Here is a 27,481-nt window from a genome sequence, read left to right as displayed (position 1 = left end):
CCTGTGATGCCAGGCAAGGAACACTCAGTTCCCAGAGCAAAGGTTTAGTGCAGAGATAGAACAAACCCCAGAAATGGGGATTCTGTTCAGTTCTGGCCATAACTTAGTTTCAGATTATAGTGCTTTCAAAACACCACAGGGCAAAAGAAATTACTAAAGAAAAAAAATTAAGTTTTCATATTGGCTCCATGAAAGAAAACTACTTCCATCATTCTACATGAACATATTAGGAGGCAAGATGATATAACTGGAAAAAAATTTCTATTTTATGGCTAAAGGACAACTTAGGACATACAAATTAGGAGACATGTAGGTTGCAGGTAAAAAAACAAACAAACAAACAAAAAAACTCTTTTCCAGTGCCAAATAGTCACAGAAACAGCCCCGAGTAATTTAAACAATAATAGCCCATTATTTTACCAGGAAAAACCTAAACCAGGGATAGCAGAAAAACCGCAGCTCGGAGAAATGTTCACATGCAGAAGACTATATGAAGAGGTGCCTACTCATCTTTGGAGAGACAAAGGCACAAAAGGAATGAAGTTTCGCTACTGACAATAACCCAAGGCAACAAAAACAATTATTTCTTCCACAAGCACATGCAGGGCTGCTGGAGAGAAAAAGAGTTGCAGGAGGAACCCAGGTGAATTTTTTTGAGATGTCAACTCATTAACTTTGACAGGACAGGTAAGAGCCCCAGGATCAATGACATACACCAAAAAGGTAATATGCACAAAATGAAAACCCATGACCGAAACACATCTGACTCAGAAAATGAGAGAGAGAGAAGCCATTTAATGATCATAGTACACTAGTGAGTATAATTTGAGGAATACTTTACACTCCAGTGTGATGGTCCATAATTAGAGATAAAAGAATTTTTGTAAACATACCTTTGCAAGAATGTGCTTGTCTTTTATAATGTACTCATAAGTAGTCAGGAGGACGTTGAATTTCCCACTCCGTAGCTGCGGTACAAGGGAGCGACGCATGGCAGGGGTGCCCTGAATAAGAAAGAACGGGAAAAAATATATATAGAGATAATCCAGTGCAAGTACGTGTGCATTATTTCTCACTATTCAGAGCTTAATGGAGCCCTAACACATGACTAGAGATTGCACATATTTGCATTATCATATACGGGTGCATTATCCATGAAGAAAGTGCTCGGTGAAACCGCACAGGTCTGGACACTTTTCAGAATCTTAGAGAGGCTTTCCCACTGAAAACTGAGGGGAAAGAGAGAAAAGGAAATTACAGTGACCTCGAGGTAGCAGAGAACCCGCTGCTCTGCTGAAAGGCTCCATTTCTGTGGGAGCCTACAGCAGGCGGCCCGGGCACCTGGGTAATTGCCTAACTTTGCAGGAACAGTAGGCCTGGCAGCACCAACAGTGAGGCAGTCAGCAGCGCGCAGACTGTGCGGTATTTGTCGTTTGTATTACTCTCATCAGAAACCTCGCAATATGATAATTAACAATTTTCTTCTGCATTTCACTATCTGAAAGTAATTATGGTTTATTACAGTAATCTTCTTTGGATGATTAACTCTCCTGTTTTGTACATGATGTACATGACAAAACTTTACAACCAAATACAGTGCACAGATGTGCGTATGGAACGAAGAAAATAGGGTCTATTTTTTGCTGTTCCACGTTTATGTATAAATACAGTAGGTCCAAACCTTGTACGAAATTTTCACCACAGAAGGAGCCCATTTGTCAAATTCATATGTCCAGTTAGAAAGAGTCCTATAAAACAAACAGAAAAAAAAGGACATTTGTATAAAAATCAGTGGTTAAAAAGACGTTCTTATTTATGTTCAGGCCTTACCTTGAAAGGGACTAGAGAATATAAAGTATCTCAACCACATATTTATTTTAAAGGTGTGGGAATAACATTAATTTAGAAATAAGCTGCTACAAAGCATGACAAGTTTGTTGTGGGCTCATAAAAAAATCTCTTAAGAAAAAAATTAAAGAAAGCATTAAAATAGAGGGCAACCCCCCCCCCCAAATTTTAATATAGCATTAAAAAATAGCAATTGCCAAAGTGATTTGATGAGTCTTTAAAAACAGTCACACATGTTCAGAGAAAAGTTGAGTCAGGAAAAAAATTACAAAAGCACATGAAAGTATTAAATAAATCTGTCAAGAGGAAGCAAGGGAAGAAATAATGAATGTTTCTTTAAAAAAAAAAAAATTCCCTGAAAGTGTCACCATAATATACAAGTCAGAACATGTAAACTACAGATAAAAATCAAAATGCATACTGAAAACACAGCTAAATGCAAAGAATGTCTACATACTATGGATTCAGATAACACAGACTAAAAAGGTCTACAAATAGTCCTCCTATAGAAAAAATTTTGAAGACAATATTAAAATAGAACCTTTTATTTTTTTCTCAAGGTCCACGTTTATATTAGCACTGAGATCCTCTCAGTGATTAAAACTGCAACCAAACACCCAGGGACACTACAGCCAGGGAAGGAGGCTGTGAATAGGTCTTCCTTCTCTTTGGAGTGTCCACTAAAGATCTATAAAGGACAATGCAGTAGACGAGACACTGGGAATTCAACGGTGAACAGCAAAGACCTGTCCTTACAAAGCAGCAAAATCACTGAAAGTAAAGTGCATACATTGAGGGAAATTTAACACACAATGCATAGGTAGGATTTTTCTTTAGATTCTGCTTTAAAAGATACAATAACGGAAGATTTCACAATATATAGTCTTTTGAATATATCTAACCTTTTGGGAACGGAACAAGGAATAAAGAAATCTTTAAATTAAAAATTAAAAAACCAACACCTTTCCCCTTCGTGAGCCACTTACGGAGTGATGATGAATAAGGCCGACTGTACAGTATGTAGGCTTGGGCTGCTATGCTAATTAATGGCTGATAAAATCACCTTGTCCAGTGCTTAAATAGCCAATCACAGAGGCTGGGAGTGGGGTGGAGGGGTGGGAAATAAAAACCTAAACCCAGACTTCTTGCTCTTGGTAGCCCCACTACATGCTACAATTCTGCCTTAAGTGTAAAACAACTGACAAGCAACTAATAGGGCCTCCACAACATACAGAAAGATAACTGCAGAATAAATGACTTTACTTACGAAAGGGGAACAATGATGAGATAGGGGCCATTGAGTCTTTTGTGCTCCATCAGATAAGTGATAAGTGCAATGGTCTGTATAGTCTTTCCCAGCCCCATTTCATCAGCCAAGATCCCGTTCAAATTGTTATTATACAGGGAAACCATCCATTCCAGGCCCTGGAGCTGAAATGAAGAGTAATTGTTTCAATTATCGAAGATCTGCACAGGTAATTAATACTAATACAACTCAAGTGAGGCTGTGACTTCTTAACTCCTCAGGGCTGTAGGTTGGATTTCCCACAGTAGGAAAGTAAGGGAAGCACCAACACAAAAAGAATTTAAAATATGAGCCTGTAATCATCCCTGCTGCTTGGCAGGTGCTGAGTGTTAATCAGATTTAGAAATGATGGGCTGGAGCATACTGGTGGGATTTTAAGCAGCTTTGCTGCTCATCCCTGCTTAGCATTTCACAGTATATGACATTCTAGAATTATTATAAATGAAGAAAACCCAAACCCAAACCCATTCCAACCACTCCAAGAACAAAAAGCCAATGTGAGGATTAAAGACGAACAAATCAGGAGGCAGGTTTGGCTCGCAGATCCCAGATCATTAGAAATAGCCTTCCCGTGGCACAGTTCCACTGGCAAAGAAGCACCTCCCTCCAGGGCGGGATCCCCTCAGTGAGGAAGCGTGGTGACCAGGGAGCCAGGGGCTCGCTGCTGGGCCCACAGGAGGGCATTTCCTGGTGGAGAGAAGTCGCCCCGGCAGCAATGTGGGCCCTTCCCAAGGGCAGCACCCTGGAGCTGACTGGCAGGAAACATGTCCCCCGTGTTTGTAAAGCACAAAAGCACTGCGCCAGAGATGCAGCTTTGGATTCCCTGTGTTAGTACAAGAAAGTTTGGGTGAAAATACAAAATTGTTATACCTCCCTCTCCCAACCAATAATTCCCTTCCACCATCATACCACAGATGCTAGATTTAAAAGGTAGGCTCAATTATATATAAATATATATATTAGCTAATGTCAACTTAGCGTGCTAATGAAGTTATACTTAGGGAAATGTTAATTTTAGTAAGTTTTATGTAAAAACAAAGTGAGTGATTCATTTATTTTAAACTTTATGAAATGACCATTCTGTGCAAGGGACCATATAAGGAGCTATTGCAGATGGGTATCTAGGTGCGTAAGACACATGCCTCCCTTCAGAAGCTTGCCGTCAAAGAGAAGAAAATAAGCCATTCACATATACACACACACCGAGAAATGGCTGACAGTGCCAATGTCCTACGTATAAAATTGTATTGGCCAGAGTTTTTCTTAGGGAGAGCACTGCAATGGTTTGAAGAAATATGTTCATATGCCATGTGCAGTATCTTGTGCCATGCAAGACTCCAAGTCATCCTAAAGGGCTCTGCAGAACAACAGCAACACCACGAGACTGGAGAAAAATGGGAAGAGCCTTTGAGAAAATGGGCAAAAGATAGAGAGGGGAAGTGAGGAAATGACTGGGAACCCTAATTGGTGGTTAGGAAGAGCTGGGTGCCTGTAACATGACACCAAGACCACTAGACCTTTAGAAAAGAAACTAAATGCCAGAAACATTTAGACACTTGGTAGTAGTGAATTCTTTTTTTAAATGAAAATTGGCAAACGAGCTGCATTTCGCATCTCTGTTAATCCCACATAAAACAGAAGCAGAAACTGGCAGCAGACGGGTCTAAAAATTGATGAAAATTGTGGGAAGTGATTTGGACTTTCCTAGACCATGGGTTTGGAGGGGTTGGGTATTGAACCAAGCTTACATAGCTTTCCAGGAAGTAACAGGAAGACCTTAACAAATACAAAAACTTGTCAAGGAGCAAGAAGGTAGAAAGCTTACTTATTGACAGTGATCCAAGAAGGCTTTGACCTCCAATTGTTAGTTGTGAGAAATGGAAATGATCTCATCGGGCAGATATGGGCAATCAGAGTCCAGGAAGAAGGAAATTTATGAGGTGGTACAGAGCAAGGCATGTTCTGGGATCTACTGTAGCCCAGTGCAGGAGAAGGACAGAACAGTCACATGTGGAAGCAAGGCAGACAAGGTTTGAAAAGACAGTAACAAAAAGTGCTTTAAAAGGTGGTGGATGGCAGCAGAAATCAACATGGCATTAAATTCCTTATGAATGATCCGAAGAATGCATCTCCCATATATAGACATACAAGAACTTATTAGAACATACTATGAGTTCACATCTACATCAGGTAGACCAAGTCAGATGCTCACCACTTGGAACCTCATGAAACTCGCGTGGTCAATGGAGAAAACGTGACCTTATTGCGGCCAGAGCAGTGGTTGTCAGAGTGTGCTCCAGGGACTCCCTGGGGATGCTCAGACCCCAGGAGATCCACAAGGCCAAACGATTTTCATAACACTAGGGTGTTATTTACCTTTTATATTGTATTGACATTTGCACTAATGATGCAAAAGCAACAGTGGGTAAAAACGGCTGGCACTTCAGCCCAAATCAAGGCAGGACTGTAGCAGCAGTCACTGCATTCTTCATCCCCGGGCCATGGAAGCAGACACAGTGCCAAGCTTTAAGAGCGTAGAAGCCCCGACCGAATCCAAAAACTTTAAGAACTGTTGGCCTAAAGTATGTCTTTCGTCAAGTATATTCTAAAAGACACTTGTTTTACAAGGCGATACGTGAAAACAAGGTTGGGTGGCCAAAGAAGTTTGGAAAATAGAAAGTTCAAGTTATTTTATTGCAGGACACTGATAGAGTATACATTTATATTTGTAGACTCATGACTGTGCTTATGTATATCCTGGATTTCCAAAAGGGGCCCTGTCAGGGTGCCCGTATAGCTGGTTGGCTCAAGATGGTCCTGGCTTACGTCTCTTATCAATTAATAAGGGCCCCTATTCACTCTCATGAGTATCCAAAATTGGAATAGTATATTATATGGGAATCCTAGTCACAGCTGATAGTATTTCCCATATTGACTTGAACACAGAACCTATTTTTGCTTTTCTTTTTGAGGTATACCTCATGGGACAAATGTTCCAAGGAACACACTTGGGCAAACACTATGAAGTGGTAGGAGACAGAAGGCAGGAGCAGACCTCATTCCAGACAGGTCAAGTGAACCATCTGGTATGTTTACAGCCTCGTTTTCTTCAAAGCACACATCTCATCACTTCCCTGTGACTTAAAAGAGAAAAACGCATACAGGTCATAGGCACTGACTCCTAAGGTGGCTGAATCCATAGCATCGAACGACTGAAATGTCAGCAGCCACCACTGGAATCTCTGAAGAAATACTTCATTTGTTTCCAGGTTGGATATATACTGCCTGTACTCATAAAATGTGCCCAGGCTTTCCATTTTGATGAGATCCACGATGAAACGGTTACACGGGTCCCACAACCATAAAAGAGAAAGCAGATAGGCCCTAGTAAAGAAGGTAAAATGGAAAGTGCTCCAAGAGCAGAGTTAGAGACACGAGGAAGCGAATGTCAATATTATAAGCAGTGTGACCTAAAAATGCCTCACTGTCATCAAACCTCTTGAACAGTCAACGTGCGCATGACATATTCCAATCAAACTGAGGTACAAGGCTGTGACTGACCGCGGCAGCACAAAGCACAGCGATTACCTGATAGTGCTTCAGGGTCCCGTTAATGAGCAGGGCAGACTGCTTCTCCACCCGCTCGGAGATGGCATGCGCCACGGTGTAGTAGGACTGCGAGCCTCTGGCACTGTACTGCATGCTGTATTCATCATCCACGTCTTGCTTAGCTGTCCTGAGACCGGGAAAGTGGACAATCACACCCAGACATTTTGGTATACCTGTCATTTTATCTCATTCAAAAAAACAAAAAAATGAATGGGAAGCCGAAAATAGCTGCAGTAGGTATGGTTTATTTATCACCCATTATTTAATCGCTTGGCAATTAAAATACATTATCTGTAATCCTCACAAAAAACTAAGTAAGGTGGACATTATTTTTCTCATCCCCATTGTATGCAATGTGGAGAACTTCAGGCTCAGAGAGGTTAAGTAACTTGCCTGGGCTACAGAAAAGGTCGTGGAGTCAGAATTTGAATGCAGGCCCGCTTGACCTCATATGAGTGATATGAACAGGAACCACACCTGCAGATTAACTTTGCCTGTGAAGCTGTCCACGACTCTCAGGATGCAAAAACAAATCCTATTCAGAGCACTGCCTAAAGCTTGGAGGACAGCTGAGAGAGGGCCGAAGTCACCATTAAAGAGACAGGAAAGAGGAAAGGTAGTCTTCCAGTTTCCACGCCCGGGTCAGAGCTAGTATTTTATTCTACAGGCAATGCGGAGCCATGGCAAGGTTCTTAAAACCTTCAGTGAAGGAGGAGGGCGGACTGATAAAACAAAGGTTCCCAAAGTAGGGCATTGAGCCTTGCAGTAAAAGGAGAAAATATTAGAATATCTATTTCTGGTTAAGGAAAAAAACTCATCACTTTATAAAGTTCTATTTTGCATATGGTTTCACAATTTTCATTTAATATTACAGCTGTACAAGCGAAGAGCTGTGTAGACCAGTGATACAGAGGATGGGGGGTTCAGCACAGAGCTGAGTACTCAGGTGGGGGGGGCAGAGAGGGTTTCAAGGTTTCTGGGGTGTTTGTGGGCAGGAGTTGGTGGCTGGGACAGAAGGGGGGATGGTGTTTCTCACGTGGGCTTCTGGGTGAGTGTTGATGCCATTAACGGAGGAAGGGCAGCGAAGCAGCCAGCAAGAGGGGCGCGTCTGATCTGTCCCATCTGGGATGGAGTGCACGTGACAGGTGAGAAGCCCAGGAGTGAGCCAGAGCGGCAGGAAGGGATTCAGGAGGGACCCGAGGACAGAAGGAAGGAGATGAGCCACCCAAAGCCCTCGGGCCTGGTGGCCAGGAGCTCAGCGTGGACGTCTGACAGCAGCATTTCAAGTGGAGTGTGGGCATGAAGTCTGCTTCCTTCCTTCAACAAAATGTTCTAAAAGAAACTCCATAAAGCCTAATCCTCACGAAATGCATGTGCAAAGGAGAAAACTGAGAGATACACACTCGATGATCTGCTTGGCGTCCTTCTCGGAAACTTCTTCACTGTTTGGATCCAGAAGTATTTTCTCTTCGGTTTCCTGCCGACTGGACTCTTCTTCTTCATCCTAGGGAAACAACAAAGACACGGGGAAGATTTCACTTTAACAAGGGAATCTCAGGGATTGGCATTTTCAGAAAAGAGATTAAACAGTATTGACCTTCATAAAAAAAAAAAAATAAGGAGTCTTCAATTTCACAAATGAAGTAAATACAATTAAGGGAGGAACTAGATTTAGCACCTACCTCTACCGGGCAATACACACCGTTCCACTGCTGTTTAAGTCATTGAATGAGAGAATGAAAGGAACCCTCTGAGGATCCCCTGGAACCTGTGCTCCCAAGAATACGTAAAAATCGTGCCAGAAAGAGGGACATGTGTTACTGTTTGGTTATCAGAGTCCTGTAGACCAGATCTCTCTGTTACCCAATGACATACTATACCCTCTCTCCAAAGCCAGACTCTGGAGATCTTAGTATTGCCCTACTCATAAAAGTGTCCTCCCTGATAATGCCAGTGGGCCTGTGATAGCCTCACAGGTGTTCACAGTAGTGGGACTGGAGCTTATACACACACTGTTTTCTGTGGCTACTTCGCATCGCATGTCTCTGAATATTTAGATTAAAACTCAATAACTTGGCAAAGGACACATTACCTCCCCACTTATCCATTATGTACAATATTCTGCTGATCTGTTTGAAAGCTTCACTAACTATACCATGTCCGATAGTAACCATTGGTGTTGAAGGCTAAATCTTTCCAAATAATACAGTCCAGTTTCCTTTAAAAGAAGACTGAAAGAGAACAATGCTTTTCCGACAGTTCTTGAAGTGAAAAAATGTCATATGACACAATATTAATGCTAAAAATCAAGGCTATGATAACAGGTCATTGAGACACTGGGGGGGGGGGGGTAAGCTGAGGAATCAGCACAATTCCTTCCTTTTCCAGGTGAGGAATGAAGCATGGACAGGTGACAGGGCATGTCACAAGTGACAAACCCCAGACAAGTGACGACTTGGGGTCTCTGAACCCCAGAGTCAGAGTTCACTCTATCCCCAGCTTTCTAGAGCCATCTGCAGTGTCAGTCTCAGGCTGGCACATGCGGGTTAAGCAGCCCACTTTATCTCATCTCTGTATCCCCCCCGGCCCCTGGCTCTCTTACTCAATGAGAAGATTCTTCCAATGGATCATTTACAGGCCCATTCATCCATGTAAACAAGAAACATTTTTAAAATTGATTTTGTAAGCTTCAAATATCTCACTGTAGAGTAGCCTATAAAAAAAATAGTGTGGCTTTAAAAGTATTTGCTTTTTAATAGTATGCTTTTAAAAATATATAAATTTTATTATTTTTCCTCTTTGCGCAGGCAGTCAGTGTCCGTGACAGATTAATTTAAAACACAGGTCCACTAAATAGAAGGAAATAACAATTGTCTTAACATCCTACTGAGCTATTATCAGTAAGGCTGCTTTGCCTGGCCCACGGCATCCATGGCACGCTATGAACCACGGCTCCTCTACACAGGGAAACATCAGCTCTAATGACGTGCACTAACAGCTCTCGTACGGGAGATGCAAATCTTCTTCATTTGTAATTATTAAACATTTCATAGTTGACCTAAAGATTTATTATTTCTTAATTTCCATTGACAGTATCCAAGGTTACCCTTTTAGCTTCTAGATATATTGAATATTTCTTCCAAGAGACTGGAAAATGTGTTTCTCTTTTGGTAACATGGATATCCGAGGAATTCAAACAGGAATCAAATTTAAAGAGAAACCAAGGGGATCAATAAACTCATTAAACCAAGCCCATGTTGACCTTTTCATGTAACCTTACAAACTTTCCACTTCAAATAGACTCTAAGGCCCAAAGGACTTCAGAAGTTTTTAGGCGGCGGACCCACTTGGTGGCATGGAAGTGTCCTTCCCAAAGGAATCCACCTTCAGTTCTCCCCAAAAGACCTTTCCTATCACTGCCGATTTAATGATGGCTTCTCTGTAATTTAGAATTCACCAGGTCTCCCCATTGGCCAGAAGCCCCCAAAAGGTTTGCCCCACCAAAGCTTTGGCAAACCCTCAGTCGCAGTCATCACCCAAAGGCCAGCACTGAAGGAAAAAGCGACAGGACACAAGTGCATCCCTCATAAATTTCCAAACCAATCAACTCCAAACAGAGATGCATACATACCTCCTCCTCATAATCAGAATCACTCTCTTCGCTGTCGGACCTGGGGGCAACTTCATAACTACAGGAAAAGGAGTGAGGAAGAAGAGGGGGCTTAGTTCCTTCGATCATAAAACAGTATATATACATGCATGACTTAACTACCATGTTCCACGTGCAAATGACAGATGCAGGTAACAATTTTAACCATTTCAGCAAAGGTCATGTTGCTTTAGTTCCAAGGTTTTACAAGAGCCACAACAATCTTAAAAGCCAAAGAACACCAATAATTCTACTTGAATGCTGTACCCAGGATTCATTTCCAACCAGGCGTCCAGCTGACTGGCTTTGGGTGCTTCTGGTCCAAATAGGACCTTGCCGGTTTCTGTATGAGTCACTTTGACAGGAAGGTCACTCATCTGACTGCTCTCATCTATGGGCTAGAAAGGAGAAAAAACAAACAAACAAACAACAAAACACATCACCACTTGGTGTTGAAATATTCTCCCAGTTCTATGCTGGACATTTCTTAGGCTTTTGGCTGTCCAGCATCTGAAACCTTTTCCTGTGACAGGAGATGTCATTATCTAATGAGTCTTGGTGGGAAGGAGGAGGCCACCTCCTACTAAAGAAATGGAAAAAAACACACCAGCCTCCCTTTGCACCTAGGGTGCCGACTGGCACAAGAGCTCAGCTCCGCCCACTGGATGCACTCACCAAGGCTCTGAATCAGGAGCGAGAAGTTCAAGGAAGCAGGGACCAACAGGCACACTGGCGGGAGGGCAGACCACAGGGCAGCAGTGCCAGTACAGTGGTATTGGTGGTGACAAGCTGCCAGTGTCAGCCACAGCCTCACTACCCAGGTGAATAGTACAGCATCGGGTGCAGCCTCCAGTCAGGTTCTCCAGGCTTCCTGGAGAGCTGGCTGATGAATTACCCAAACACCCTATTAACACATTGCCTTCTTACTTAAATCAGGCACAGTTGATTTTTGTCATTGGTAACTAAGAACCTAAACCCTTACATCACAACCCTGCAGATAATGACGATTGCAACGTCATGGTTTCACAGATAATGGGAAAAGGAAAAGGTATGTAACTGTGTCATCTCATTCCTGGCTGGTTTGGCTTCTGCAGAACCAGTGTCCTTTATCCAAAACCAAACCACTAGGTATCTAGACCAACCATTGGTACCTGTGTGTGATAGACCAAAAAGCTCCACTCATTTGAAAACCTGGAGAACAGACCAAGACTGAGCTCAAGTTCATTATTAGGCAGTCAGTGAAAAATGGCTTGCTCAGAAAATTAAGACAATAAATGAAATTGCAGAGGCCATGCTTAACCTACTTCAGAGAACAAACTGTTTTTAAAAGGCCTAAAATTGGAGTAATCCTATGCAAATGAATGCCACTGATTAGAGGGTGACTGTACTTCTAGGAGCAGATCCTCAGGCAAGATGTTTGTTTGGAAATGCTTGATTTGTGAGAGGTTCAAGTTATCTATCTCCTTAAAAGCAATAAAACTCAATGTTTAGACTATCCATTAAGTCCAAAGAATTTTTCCTAAATTATTCTTATTTGGAGTTAAATAAAAACGATAGGGAAAACAGAATTCTGTAGGTTATCTTCTGTGTCTAATGGGAAACGACCTCCCACCAAATCCGTTCTTTCCCTCTTCCCCCTCAACAAGTGCTATCAGAATAAGAAACAACGGTATTAGTGATTATCCACAAAAATAACCTTTGAAAAAAGAAAAGGCTTAATCCAGACTATCATTTTTTCCTTTTGTGGCGCTAAAGCAGTGATTGCAAACACCGTCACTTCACATGCCACGATGACGTCTTTCCCTCTTTAATGTAAAAGGACACCTACATGCTCACGTGGTCAAAGAAGGCAATCTACCATTCTCTATCACCGCCCTTAGAAAAATCGTATTCCATGATCTTGAACTATTATAATACAGCTTGTTTTATTGCTTTCGATGCCATGCCTCAAAGAAAATTGGAAATCACTGTGGCTGGAATGAAAACTTTGGCAGAAGCACGGAATGAGCACAGCAGAGTGTAATAAGAACATTATTTCAAAACAAACTGAGCAAGATGTCCACTTCGCCAACTTCAGCAAACAGAACACAATGTGCTAAGATTAAAAGGGAAAAAAAAAGGTGCATGTCACAGGCCCAACATCAGTAGGTAATTTTCCCAAGAAATAGTAAGAGATAAGAGCACTGTGGCACTAACATGTTACATCTCTCCCTCTTGTGCTTATTAATTATAGACCGATGTGAGGCGTGCTTAGGTAAGGCTAGGCTTTTACAAATTAGTGTTTCTAAGTGCTCTAATATATAGTATTCTTCCCCCATAACAGCCCACTGAGAATTTCTTACACATTAGACATTTTATCTTGATCCTTTCTTTCCTTGTGACGGATTATAGTGGTTAAACAACATTTATTGTTCAAGAGGTTTCTGCATAGAATAGTGGTTTCAACCTTTCTTCTGCATCCAGGCTGTTCGCATTCACAATACATCTCACGTGCACAGTGATTCCAGAATGGGAAGAGGCAACGCTCCACCCACCCTAAACCTCCAAGTAGTTTTATCTGAATCTGTGAGAGGAGAAGGCAGCTTGAAACAAACTCCTTCCTCATCCTGCTCTGGGGTCATGTCTCCTCATGAGTCACTGGTAGAGAAACTTGAGTTTTCAGAAGAAAAAAACACACCCCATAGATGAATAATTGTATTCTCACGGTTCAGGAGAGTATTGGAAATGCTAGAAAAATAAAGTTTAGGAATATGCTGATGAATCTACAAATAGAAGTTGTATTGTAAGCCTATAGAAGACGTCAGAAAATAAATTAACCTAGTGTGTGAATTGTTTGGTTTGTGGAATATGATAATTTCAAATTAGTTATAAACTAAGGAAAACAGGTCCTAGTTTATACTTCTGTGTCATTTCCTGGGCAAATGTAACTACAGAATCACTTAAGATTTTTATACATCCTAAGTATTCATAAACATACACTTATATGTGCACCGAAAATTCTGGACTGGTACACAAGAAACTTCATATAAGTTGATTGGCAGCCTGAGAAGGAAGTTACTTTTCAGTGTATCCCTTTCATACTATTCTAATGTTCTATTATGCTAATGTACTACTATTTTTACTTAAAAATGAATAGCTGAGGAAAAATAAAATTAGTATACCTGGACAATGGTACTTGCAAGGTATGGCAGAGACTCAGAGAGCAGAACACAGTAGAAATGGATGCAAAATCCCTTACCTCTCCATCTGGTCCCAGGGCAGACTCTCCTCCCTCTGCATTCTCTTCAGCCTTCTATAAAACAACGTGTCAAATGTTATGTGTCAACCAAGAAGATGGATACTCATCCTCATCTAACACAGCTTAAGTATCAATGCCTTTTAGTTTTATTTCTTTTCACTAAGACAAAGTATGTATTTTATTAGCAACTTGCAGAGCATTAAAGCCAGGTGTGATTCAAGGCCTGCACACTAGAGATTTGTGGATTGTGTGCTCTAGGATCCAAGCTGTTTAAGACGTGGCAGCATTGAGAGAGAGGTCAGGATCTGAAATGTTCTTGTGTTTGGCACTATGAAGACAAATCCTGGTGTAATCAGCTCAGCTTTCCTATTCCCTTAGCAAGTTTTCTAAAAATGTCTATTGAGAATAAACTCTGAACCACACTCTTGACTCGTAAAAATACAAAATGATACAAAATTCTGTGAGTTCTCTGAATGTTTTTCATTCTACCTAATGGGCTTTTATAATATATACTCTTTCCACAGTGGATATGCAGTAAAATTTGATGTAGATATGGCAATCTCATATAAAATTCTGTCATCTACCATTTCTTAACTATTCCAATATCTTAGTCCGTTACCCTCTATGTGCCTCAGACAGCCTAAACGGAAAGCTAAGGTTATGTCACATTTTGTACACACCCACGAGAGTCTCATCTGCAATATACACAAAATAGTCTAAAGTTTCTTATGCTTATAATGACCCCTTTGACAAGTGAAATCTTTAACATCACCTTTACAGAATCTTTATTCTAAAGTTATTGCTGGAGAGTTATACTATTTCTGGGTAGTATAATGAGGGGGAAAAAAAACTTCAGTCATTTCTTTATCAAGACATTTAAGAAAATGAGCTTTCCTCCCCTGGGCCCTTCATTTAATTAAAAATATATATAATGATACAGAATCAATATTAACTCCACTTTGTTTACTTAAGGTATCGATTATATAATACGTTTTCCCTTTCCATGAAAATAACTCAATTGTCTTTTGACAAAACAGCTTTTGTAGAAAATGTTTAAAATCCAACCTTTTGTCCATATTGAAGAAACACAGTTCCCATAAACGTTTGAAAATTTTGAAGTTCTTTTATAATTATCTTATAAAAATAGATGTACGTGTGTATGCCGAAGTACAAGGCACTGCTCCCTTTGATGATGATTTCCCATGAATTTAATCTCCTATTTATGTTACCCCAAAGTGAAAATGTTTACAAGCTCAAAAGAAATGATCAGTATCGCAAAGCACCAGGCCCTGTGCGTAGGCTAGAAATACAGAGAGAACAATGGCAGAAAACTCAGAAATGAAACCAGCCCCTGAAGTTTCCATTTTTGGAATTCTCTACTCAGGGAACTGTTTTAATTAATGGGAGAAAGTCAATTAATCCCACCATTCTTTCCATACAAATCAGAAGTAAGCTACAAATTTAGCCAACAAAGGAAATCAAATGAGACAATGAATAAGCCAATTTCCAGTATCTAGCTAGTGGAACTGGATCCCCATTTCAATGAATAATACGTTAAAAAGCTTGAAGGACCATAAATAATAGAACCAAAACCGTTCTAAAGGATATTCTTCTCTGGATATGCTACAGACTAGCAGTGTGTTATCTCAAAACTGCCTCATCGTCAGGCCCTTTCATTACTCAAAATCTTCTCAACTGATTTTTAAAATTCCACTAGGTCTCAAATTTGAGAGGCAATGTAATATTAGATTTAAGAAACTTGGTTTTGGAATTAGATGACCTGCTTTTGAACCCCAGCTGCATCACCAAATGCAAGAGACCTTTGCCGTGTGGACTTGAGCAAATCATCTCTGTGTCTTGGTTCCCTTAAATCAGGGGGTAACAGTTCCTCGTACAGCACAGGGCTGCTGCAGGACTGAGTCACTATTTCAATATGTACAATTCAATGTCACATGTGATATACATTGTGAGCGCCAATCTCTACAATGTACAAGAATCAACAATAGTCCAAGAGCTATTCTTTTATGTGTATATAAGACTGGCTATAGCACTGTCTGAAAACTGCTTCAGTAGGTTACAAGGTCAGGGATTTTTGTCTGTTTTATTCACTCATGTATTCCTATACCTACAAGGGTGCCTGGCACTTAAAAGACTAAATAAATTATTTTGTGAATGAATGAATGAATACAAGCAACAAGAACAACACATATGCTCAATGAAATTATATTGTTGTGATTAGGTGTCCACGTTTGCAAGCCAAAATAGTTAAGAACATATACACAACTCCTCATTGAACTAGCACTCTAAAGCTGCTCTTACACTCCATTTAGCTATGTTATTATATGAGGTGGAAGCCAGGTGGCAGTCTCCTCTATGGCAAGAGATGCCAAGTTCTCCCATCATGCTTTGGATTCCTTCAGATTGGTGAAGATTTCTGGTTGGTGTGCTTTCTTTCATAAATTCATGTTCTCACATCAAACTGGTACTTTATCCCCCCGACCCCCCCCCCACACAAAAAAAACAAAAACCTTCCCTTTTTCAGGTTCAAGATGAACACCAAACAGACTGCGACTGGTGGTAACTGTTTGAGCTAACTTTTCACATTTTCAGTTTCTGTGCACCTGGTGAAATGGCCTGGTGCTGATGTAGTAGCTGCTACCATGTCTCCCACTGCCTGAGGAATTTTCACATCCAGTTACTGGTATTATGTGACTGCAAGCACATCCTATCAATATTACTGGCTGATGCCTGGGCTTAGTTCCACTGATTAAAAACAAAACACTGAAGTTCATCCATTAATCAGGAGTAAAGGAACTTTGTACTGGCTTCTTCCTACCTGAAAAAAGTTTGGAACTAATTATGTTCATGGAGGAAGGGAGGAGGGTAATTAGCCTAGTCATGACACAAATTACTCATAAAGACAATTTGGGTTCCTAATTTCCAAGGCCAATGTCAATTCATTCCTTCCATAAAGAAATGTTCAGGAACAAAGCTATGCTCATAGCTACCCATCTTCCTTGAAGAAACTGTATAAAATAATCAGTGATAGGACCAAGAAGGGGAAGAAATCCCTGAACATGAAAATTCCGTTTAAGCTGAACTCAAGAAAATAGATTTCAATGGGGCACTTTATTTAGATTACTACAACACAGGCCACAAACAGCCTCATTTTGTAAAGAAACCATTGTATACCAAATATTTTACAATCAATATTATAAAATGAATGCATTTTATTCCCCAGCAGGTGTTGTTATAATACACTGAAACAACATTCAAATGTGCTGGCATCTTAAAAACTCATTCTGTTTCAATGGAAACCTAACCTTTCAGAAAGCACTTGGGTTATTTTTACTGTCATTTAAGTGGACCTTTGAGCATTAAGATAGGGGATCAGGCAATAAAAAATAGCCAAGAATATCAAATTAACAGGCAATTGCATATTGCTTTGGTTGTGCCTTGCAGAGAAAACCAAGTCTAACATTTTGACTCAAGTAACTGGTTAATCCAGTTAAGCAGGACTTTGATCCAAACCTCTGGTTTCACCCATTTTGACACTGAGCTAATCAAATAAATCTAATCATGGTGGCATTGTGCTCACCTATCTTTACAACAGTGGATACACTCAAATGCCCAGAGTTACCTAAGAACCTTTCTTTTACCTAAGAAAATCTCCTTGTATAGGAAAGCCGCAATAAACTATATCATCTTTGGGGGAAACATGACAGATAAAAGAACAAAAAAGAATCGGAGATTAACTTGAATTTAAAACAAATGTCTGAACAACATCACCACTTTGCATTTGATGCTCTTTTCACAAAAAATTATACTAAAAGGCTTTTCTGATTTCTTGATATCTAAAATGGATAAAAACACATTTCCTATCACTACATTATGATGGACAGGTTCCCTCCTTCCAGAACGTTCAGTCCTGCGATTTGCTTATGATTGTGCTTGATGAGAGAGAGAATAAAAGAGCTATCAGAAAGAAAAGCAAACACAATGAAAAAGATCCGGCACAGTGTTCCCTTGTGGATTCTGAGTATATTCCTATCAGTATCACGGGTTTCCAAGAAATGTCCCAAGTCAGTAACGAGGATATGGGTCTGCTGGTATATACCTCATTGGGAGATTCGAAAGAGGGAATTAAATATTTATGTTCAGCCTCAAGTCAACAGCTCGGGAAGCTGAATCCCTGAAATGGCTAGACTTCTAAGCAGTAGGTTCGAGTCAGGAGGTGGCATGGACTCCTCACCACAGCTTAAGGAAAAATGCACCCTAAAACCCTGCAAGACAAGACATACCTTATTATCACCAGAAACCATTCTAAATTAGAGGCCACACAATGACAAATTCTCTTTGTAGGAGCTGGGGTGGGGAGCAGTAAGCAGAGTCCACCAGAAATAATAAACTTCCTACTGCATGCCTCAGTAGTCAAAGAACCTGTCACTGTCCTAAAAGACAATGTTCAATTAACCGTCAACTAGAAATAAAATCGTGGCTATTTATTTACTCAACATCACAGAGAATATACAATAAGGGGAAAGACTTCATTTCCAAAAAACTTATAACCGCATTTCAATAATCATGAGCCTACACGTATACCACAGGGCTACTTGGTAAAATAACTAAGATTTACTGAGCAATTGCCAGGTGCCAGGGAACATTCTAAATGCTTTAGAGAAACTTTTCCCTGTAACCCTAACAGGGTAGGTACTGCTCCTATCACCTTCTGACAGATAAAAAGACGGAAGCACTAGATAATAGATCTTTTAATGAAATATCCTACACGGGAATAAGCAAATTAGCAGGATAGGTTTTCTTATGCAGTTATGAATTTAAAAGACTGTGCTAGTAGGATTTGGACAGTGGTCCAATCTTCTAATTTGGCATAACCAATCCTATTTGTACACATCCTGGTGACTTCAGCTAACCCCCTCCCCCTTTTTATCCAGTAGTCCCCCCGTAAATGTTAGAGAGCAATCATGGCAGAGGACGGAGACCTCAAGGTCATGCTAAGTGCACATAATAGTGCATTCATCCCGGCACACTGCGGAGACTGGTTTCACATAATTAGGGATTTCAATTCCTTAAAAATTATTCCTCCTCTAACACTTAAGTAGATGCATACAGTTTACTTCTTTTTCTTCCATTTCAAGGGCATTAATGGAAGACCAGGCTGAGAAGAAGTTTCGGGATGATTTATAAATGTACATACTTCATAGAAATTGTTCTAATGGAGAGAATAGTAAATTAAACAAGGTTGTGACAGACTAAAAGAATCCCCCTATTAGTTAAAGGAACCCCTTTATCATTCACTAACAACAAGTAAACACAATAAACTCCCAAAGGGAAAAAAAAAACAGGCCTTGTCTTTCACACTGGGGCTATTTAAAAAAATTATACATGAGTTTAACACAGAGTAAAAAGTATCCCTTTCCAATTAAACTACAAGGTCCATCATACTCGTCCTTATCTGCATAGTTCCAGCTCAGTGCTATTAGTTCACCAGGTAAAAAAGGTTTTCTCAAAACAAAGACCTTTGATGCCGTTCTTAATTTTAAAAAAATGCAGACAGGTACAGCATAACATTCAATTCTATGGAAAAATACTGAAAGGGATGGCACAGAATATTTAAGCTTCAGTTTCCCTCCTCAACAAAGGAGTTGGAACAAGCAACTCCCAATCATTCAGTCTAATGGAGGGGAGAAGAACTACAGATAAACCAAAGTGTGAAGTAATCAGCTTTCGAAAGCATGCATTTTCTTTGCACTGGCATAAAGGTGCATCTGGAATGGGGCAATTCACTTTGAACTAAGTCTCAAAGCCGCGTGAAAGACAGTTTTCAGGAAGGACTTGGAAGGGGCCCAGTTTCTTTCTTTATCCCATTTCTCCCAGCAAGATGGCCCAGGAAGGAAATACAGCCTGTCCTCCTTAGACCTGCTGAGGGCTCAAATGCTAGGCATCCTGAGAGCATGCCAGGGGAGAGGTAAAGGGCTGACAATGATGTAATAATTCTGCACATTCAACCATGTGAGATCACCACGATGATATACGCAGGGAAGACTGAAAGTGCTTTGGTATTATTATTCATCTGCCAGGAAATCAGGCCCCATCTCCAATTTGACTAACAGTGTTTTTCCTTCACATCATACATTATCGTTTATAATTATATATTTAGGTACATATTTGATTAATGTCTGTCTGTCTGTGTCCTTCTTTCTCTCTGATTAAATTGAGAGAGAGGGGAAGAGTGCTGCTCCCTCACCATTACACTCTCTCCCCCAGCATTCAGCACACTGCCTAGATCATAGTAAGTGTTCAGTTAATAGTTGTTGAGCAAATGCATAAAATAGAGTTAAGTGCCATTAGCAAACCTGAAGGCAAGAGTTTGGAGGTAGAGAGCCAACCAATAGATTAAGCAGAGCTGGCAGCACCATGAGAAATACTGTGACAGGTTCCTGCTCTGTACGGATTAACACAAAAATAAAGGCATAATCATTGTCACTCGATTATGTATCTTTCTTTGCCCATGATGAGATAACGATCGAATACCATGGCAGGAATCTACTAATTATAAGCCAAAAGCTCAAATTTGGGCCATTAGCTTTTATTCACAAAAAAATGTAGAATATTAACTTTAATACTAAAAACACTAACAGTGACCTTTCTGTGACAACCTCTGCAAAATACATGGCTGGGTTAGGAAAAACTAAAAGTGCCATTTTGTGGGATATGCCACATATGGAATATTATAGCAGTGTATCTGTTTGCCTATGTGCTCTTCATGAACTCTGAAAACGTCTTTTTAAGTCAGAAATTGGGAGCTGGAATTTTGCAAAGTCTGTAATGCCACTTTGACAAGAAAATGAGGTATTCTTCACCACTGAAATGTCTAAATCCAAGCCCTGTGTCATCCATCGTTCAACTTCACAATAAGGGAAGCTATCTTATACTAAAGAAATCAGGTGTAAGAAGGCACCATCTCAATCATTTATTCTACCTTCTTAGTTATGAAACCGGTACGAGAATTCAGGAGCCATGAAATTAATTATTTTTGGAAAAACATTTTCTTCAAATTATTCAGTGCAGAGAATAAATGATTATATGCTACCAATCCTCAATCTTCACAATTCTGAGGAAGACTTCCTGTTGATGTTTGTACCCCAGCCAATCAGAATTTACCATGAAAATGAAATATCAACCAAGAACTAAATTACCAAACTACTTAAGCTTCAAAGAGGAGCTAAATTCACAGGCTTACACTGGCATGTTACACTTGAATTGAGATAGAATATCTGCAGAGCAGAAATTCTAAATCTTACCCTTCACTTCTCGTGATAATTAGGACATATTTTACATAAGACTACTGTTTTCTGTAATCACCTAAAACCCTGACCTGCACACTTACCTTAGCATGACACAGGCCAGCTGAACTGAATGAACAATTTTGGCATTGCTATCTGTCCATATAAACAGGCTGAAATTTGTTCCAAAAGTATCCCAAAGCTATCTCTTGCATCTTTCTCTGGCTTCTTTCAATCTGTACAGTGCATTTTCTTCTTAATTTTTACTCGTTTCTTAACGGAGCAGTCCCCTGCCACACTGTCATGATCCTTAAGTGAACACTTATTTGTGTCCGTATTTTTCCTTTTCCTATTGACCATGTGCATTTAATTTTTAAATACTGTATGAAACAAGGGAAATATGAACTGCATCGTGTCAGCTGAATACATTCTGTCCGTTATGGCCTCATCTCCGATCTGTTGCCTAGTATACCTAACCGACTCTTCCATGCCACACCCTTTGATCTAAGCAATGTTTGCAATTCAAAAACCTAAACCTTGCATTAGTGTGGTAAGGAGCACTTGTGAGAGTAATCCACGCCTTAAACTGTTCCTTGACCATACATCTGCACCTCCGCTGCCACCAGGAAAGCACTCACCTTCTTTCTCCTTCTCCTCTTCTTCTTCTCTTTGGCTGCTTGGGCTTGTTTGTGCTCCCAAACCAGGTTGGTCAGGTTGGCCACATACTCATCAGTCTGCTGCAACAGGTAAGCTAAACGCCTGTCTTTCTTTTGATCAATCAGTTTTCTATAGCCTTCTTCATCTTCAGCCTGTTAGGAAAGAAGAATGTGATCAGAGCATAATAAAAATGTTCAGAGGACACCTTTTACCCCTCATCCCTCCTCTTGACAGTCTGAAGTTTGACTGGTGGTGAGTGCAGCAAACTGCATTTTCCCAGGCCACAAGAGTTCACACACAGTCTGCGACTGGGGGAATACATGGCAGTATGATGCCGGCATCCCAGGACACCAGGGTGCACGGCAAAGTCAGGACACATAACCACACTATGAGCTGTGATCAAACACCCTTGAGTTAACTCTTTGTTCTTCTGTTTCTTTAACTGCACACAACAAATGTTAAGATTTGACAATGCACCATATGAAGTTTATTCTTAACTTTGTATTTTGGAAATTTTCAAATACAAATATTAATACAATAAAAAGTAGAGAGAATAGAATAATCTCTCGTATAACCAACACCAAGCATCAAATACTAACTCCTGATGACTCCTGTTTTATTTCTACCCTTCCCCTAACCTCCTTCCCCCAATCCCAAACTGGATTGTCCGGAAGCAAATTCCAGACATAATACCCTTTCATTCATAAATATTTCATTAAGTACTTCGAACGGCAAGGATCAAAAAGGCACTGAACAAATAACTTCTTATACTTAAAAGCATTACAAACACTATGGCTGACAGGAAAAGTCAAATTTGGGGGGAGTTTTGTCACATATCAGTACTGTTTGTTATGGGCCTTGGTGGCTGCGGACAAGTCATTTAGCACCTGAAGTCTGATACTGCGGAGCAATAAAACAGATACAATAAATCCCACCTCCACCTCCCATTAAGCAACATTACGAGGTTAAATGGAATAAAAACTCTGATGTACTCTGAGCCATTTCAAGAGAAATCTTTTTTATATGTTCCAATAAAAGGACATCTCAAAAATATTTTCCTCACGTGATGCAGGACAAAAGGAACATGCTGCAAAATCTTTAAGAGGCAGCTCCATTACAGAAAAGCTTAGGATCTTCATTCAGTCCCGAGGTGTCACTCCGGCATTTGCTCAAGTGACAGCAGCTTCATCACCCAGTCTGGCTGCTTTCTGCCCCGTGGATGAGCATGAACCTCAAATGCTATTATAACTCTAATTGCTTTTGGTTATGGTTGATCTCACTTGAAGAAAGAATGATAAAAAACTTCAGTTTCTCTGTTATCTGTATATTGCATCATTTAATTGCAAAAATTAATGATTTGCAAATGCCTAATCATTAGTGTCAAACCAATCTGTTACTGAAGTTCTAATATAGTTTCACTTCAGTTAAATAAGACAAATTTTACTGCTTACTGCTCAAATTACTATAAAACTGTCTCCCTAGCTAGTTAGAAATTTCTTGGGCAGTCTTCTCCCTCCCAAAAAAGGAGAGCGAGGCATGAGAAATTCCAGGATATAGTATAGTACCTAGACACAGAGCCTTTTAAAATAAGCTGTTTACTTTCTGAAATCCAAAAAATTAATGAAAACAAAATGCAAACTGTGATTACCAGCAAGGAAGACACTTGGAATTTTCTGAGGATATAATTACAGGCTGAGGCTAATGACTTTATGTGGTCATGCAATAAGCAGGCATTATGTCCCAGACAGAATTTACAGGTCATTATAGATCATATACACTTTTGCAAAAATCCATGGTGTGCTCTAAGGTCCAATTCCAAAAAAAAAGTCAATAAAACCAAATACACCGGCCAATAATATAAACCAATCCTTTCTGTGTTATATATCCATGAAAAAATGACGGTGCAAAAATAATGATCTCTGGATAGCCTTTGACAATACCCCGGCTGTAAACAAAAAAGCAACATTTCAAAACTCACTTAACAATCACTTTTTACATTGCTGGAGAAAAATTTCTGCTGTAAAAACAAAAAAAGACAAGGGCTTCAAAAAAACACAAAAACCTTAGATTCCAAGATACAACCTAATAAGATATTCATTCAAAATAACTTGCGCCATTAGACTCAAAGAGACAATATTTTAAAAATATTGTCACTTACTGTCATTTCCATCCTACCAGATATGGTTATCAAAACTCCTGAGAGATATAGTACCTGCTTTTCTGTGGGAAACTATAATCTGAACGGCAATGCCACACTATGACATGCGGATACTATACTCTTCAGCTGTAGCCCAAGATTTGTGGCATGACTTGTCTCGGAAAGAGAGGATGTTTTTACTCCATCACTGCGAAGTTCAAAGGAACGTATTCAAATTCCATAGGCAGCTTTTCCTTTCTCCTTTTTCTGTGGCACATTTAACATCCTGAATATAGAAGGATGCAAAGGGAGCACGTTCCTGGGTTCCTGCAGGCGGGGGGGGGGGGGGGGGGGGGGAGGGAAGGGGGAACCTTACCATCAATCTGCGCATCCTCTCCTTTTCGATCCGTTCTGTCTCTTTCTTCTGCTCCCTTTCCGTGTTGGCATGCCAAGTTGCCACGGCTTTAGAAAGCTTCTGGATCTTCCCGGCCACAGAGCGATGGTACTCCTTAAAATCTTTTGCATGTTGCAAAATGCTATTCAGGTATTCCTAAAGGATCCAAAGAGGGGTGAAGAGAATACTTAAAATTCACCTCCCAGTGCCCTAAGAGGTTTCAAGGCAGTCCAAGAAAACTCTCAGTGTGTATTTAACAACAATGGAAGACTAGAAACTTGGGACTACTTTGGGATGGATGCCTGCATGTGTCTCTCTAGCTGAGCTATGGGCTATGGGGCTGGTGGGAAAGATGACCTCTCAAGGTTCAGTTTAGTGCCGAGCTGTGAAAGAGAAGTCTCTGAAGCTTCGAGGGTGTGGCCACATGAAAATGGAAAGATCAAAAATGGAGAGACCTGCAAAATGGTGATGACAAAACTAAAAACCAATCACTCTCAAATAAACCCGAGGGAGGTAGGTCTCTCCGACAAGAATTATGTTATAAATGTTTCTTCTGCTCTAATTTAAACACTTTAGAATAGTGACTCAAGGTTTTATAGGGAGCTAAACCCTCCATGCATAATTTGTATACACTTTTTAAATAAAGGAGGGGAAATGTGTACCCTTATTTAAACTAAAGTCCAACATTTTTAAAAACAAAACTAAGCTAGGCATTACATTGAACACAGAAAAACAAATACAACTTACAGGATTATGACACAGAATCAAATCCTGTATCAAAATATTTCTAAACCCCTAGAAAGAAATGTTCTTAAATATCTGCCCCCTGTGAAACCTCTAACTGGGCCCTTCAAAGAGCCCTGGGTACCATATTTATATTTGTTATAAAAGTAACTTTTTGCTTTCTTCTTTCCTTTTCCAAGTTTCCCAGGATTTTGGTCTAGGAAACCCATCCAGTCAGCAGCTTTCCATGGGATTATGAAGATGACACCTGGTTAGAATTAAGAAAGCCCACTTACCTGGCTTGGCCTAAGTTTCCTCGCCTATAGTATGGTGAGACTACATAAGCTCCAAGGAACTTTTCTGTTCTGTGAGGCCCTCATTGCCCACAATAGTACATATTTCTAATTGTTCTGACTCCACCCAATTACTTAGTCGGACATCCCTGTCAACATGAGGAAATGCAAAGCCCAGGCCTAAATACCTGGTGCTTCTGCCGGCGCTTCCTCTCCTGCTCAATCTTCTGCTGCTTCTCCAGTTTCTCAGTCATGCGGGCTTCCCTCAGCGTCTGGCGCTTGCTGCGTTTGTACGCTTTGGAGTTGAGAGCCGTCTCGAGGGTTGTGTCCCGTCGCATGCAGGCCACCACTTCCTGTCTCAACTATCAAGAAGAAAGCAGTAAGAGAGCGTCCCCAAACAGGGGCACTCCGGAACCCTGCCCTTCTCTCGTTTCCATTTAGTGGAGGCACAATGGGGACTCTACAAGTTTCTCAGTCACAGTTGGCCTTTTAGGAAAATGAAGGGACTAAATCATACCAAATGTATGTGGTATTCTCAAAAATGGTCTAACTTTTCTTTCCAAGTAATTCATAAAAAAAACAATTATAGCAGCACTGCAAAAGTAAAAACAAAGAAAACAGTAGATGTCCTGGCCTTCAAATAAGGTAATTCATTCTATTTAATTATTCTAATGATACCAATTAGTTAATAAGCTTTAAATATTTTTTACTTTGTTTTAAATGCCTTGCTAACATTCTTTTTGTGTTTAAAGATTAATTTAATGATGCTCTGCAAAAAGAATAAAGACATTACTTCTTGTTCATGTACAATAGCACCAGATACTCAATGTTAACTCATAGTTTCATATAAAAGATGGAAAATACTATTTCACTGATATGTAGCACATAAAACTAAAAACAACAAAGGAAAAAGACAAACAAATAAAGAAACAAAAACTCATAGACAAGGATAATAGTTTAGTGGTTACCAGAGGGTAAGGGGGGAGGAGGATTGTAGATGAGCATAAACGGGATCAAATATATGATGATGGAAGGAGAACTGATTCTGGGTGGTGAACACACAATATGATATATAGATGATGTATTACAGAATTGTACACCTGAAATCTATGTAACTTTACTAACCATTGTCACCCCAACAAACTTCAATTAAAAAAAAAAAATAGGAAATACTAGTATTGGCTTCCTCCCACTCCTAACAATGATGTTCTTTGCTAGATATCCAAATTTTATTCTATATTATGGACTTTTTTTAGATTATCATAAATATTAAATATAATTACTTACCCATATTATAGGTTATGTGGTGGTAGGTAGTGGGAATCGGGAATATACATTAAAATAATAATTCTATTGAGTCTGAAATCAGTATCAATTACAGTTAATTTCTTTGGGAAACTCCTCAGATAACAGCTTTCTCAGTAATAGCAAGCAAAAATCAGAGAGCAGTATGAGAGCCCAGGATAGTGAAGATAATCTTATTCCTAAAAACATACCTGGATACTATCCTTTTAACAAAATTGTATCTAACATTTTATCAATGCAGTGTATGAAGTCACCTACAAGAAAGTAAATGGAACTCAAGAGTTTCTCTTTTTTTTTTTTTTTTTTAAGCTCTCATCTACTCTCACAAACCTATGGCCAAGTTTTTTTTTTTTTTTTTTTTTTTAATTAAATGTATTGGGGTGACATTGGTTAATAAAATTACATAGGTTTCAACTGTACATTTCTATAATATACCGTACTACATCATCTATACATTGCATTGTGTATTCGCCATCCAGAGTCAGTTCTCCTTCCAACACCATATATGTGATCCCCTTTTCCCTCTTCTACCATCCCCTCTCCCCCCTTATCCTCTGGTACCTTTATTTTGTTTAATTTAACATCTAGTCTACTCTCACAAACCTATGACCAAGCAGCAGCCAGCCACACTGATTCCCTCTTATGATGTTATAACCAATAAGGTAAATGTACTCCCAAGTTCATATGATAGAAGCAAGTGATTTTAATCACATCCACCAACAGACCAAGTCATGCAATTCAACACTTCCAAACTACTACTTTCATTCCTTTTGCATGCCCAGAGACCTTCACCAAACAAACCCATCTGACTGGCGACAAACACACTCTTTTGGCTGAATGAGTCGGTGTGCAGACCAGGAGACCTGCACCTTTTGGGTTCACAACGCAAAACTCACCAAAGTGGAAATTAGCTCTATTTCATTCCACTAGTTTCCTACTGAGTTAGCAATTCTAAAACACATCATAATGCTAGCTCGTATTAGTCAGTGACTATTAAGAACCATAGCAGGAACAATAT

The 27,481-nt window shown here is 39.9% G+C and overlaps 1 protein-coding gene across 9 annotated transcripts in view; it reads right to left on the bottom strand.

Annotated features, from left to right (window-relative positions):
* Positions 1–27,481, bottom strand: part of SMARCA2 (SWI/SNF related BAF chromatin remodeling complex subunit ATPase 2) — a 163,819-nt gene that overhangs the window by 98,431 nt on the left and 37,907 nt on the right. For all 9 annotated transcript variants that reach the window (XM_074330501.2, XM_074330508.2, XM_074330503.2 and 6 more), the window contains exons 7-17: positions 25,347–25,520; positions 24,125–24,298; positions 21,593–21,763; positions 13,651–13,704; positions 10,680–10,810; positions 10,395–10,452; positions 8,167–8,267; positions 6,743–6,890; positions 3,116–3,279; positions 1,682–1,748; positions 894–1,004 (exon numbers count right to left, since the gene is read on the bottom strand). In XM_074330501.2, the coding sequence (XP_074186602.1) occupies positions 894–1,004; positions 1,682–1,748; positions 3,116–3,279; positions 6,743–6,890; positions 8,167–8,267; positions 10,395–10,452; positions 10,680–10,810; positions 13,651–13,704; positions 21,593–21,763; positions 24,125–24,298; positions 25,347–25,520 (1,353 nt within the window). The remainder of the gene's footprint in view (positions 1–893; positions 1,005–1,681; positions 1,749–3,115; positions 3,280–6,742; positions 6,891–8,166; positions 8,268–10,394; positions 10,453–10,679; positions 10,811–13,650; positions 13,705–21,592; positions 21,764–24,124; positions 24,299–25,346; positions 25,521–27,481) is intronic.

The sequence above is a fragment of the Rhinolophus sinicus genome, chromosome 16, assembly GCF_057876585.1.
Source record: "Rhinolophus sinicus isolate RSI-liver-muscle chromosome 16, RSI-T2T, whole genome shotgun sequence".
NCBI classification, from domain to species: Eukaryota; Metazoa; Chordata; class Mammalia; order Chiroptera; family Rhinolophidae; genus Rhinolophus; species Rhinolophus sinicus.
The sequence above is the reverse complement of the archived record's forward strand: the minus strand, read 5'-3'. Positions and strand labels throughout refer to the sequence as shown.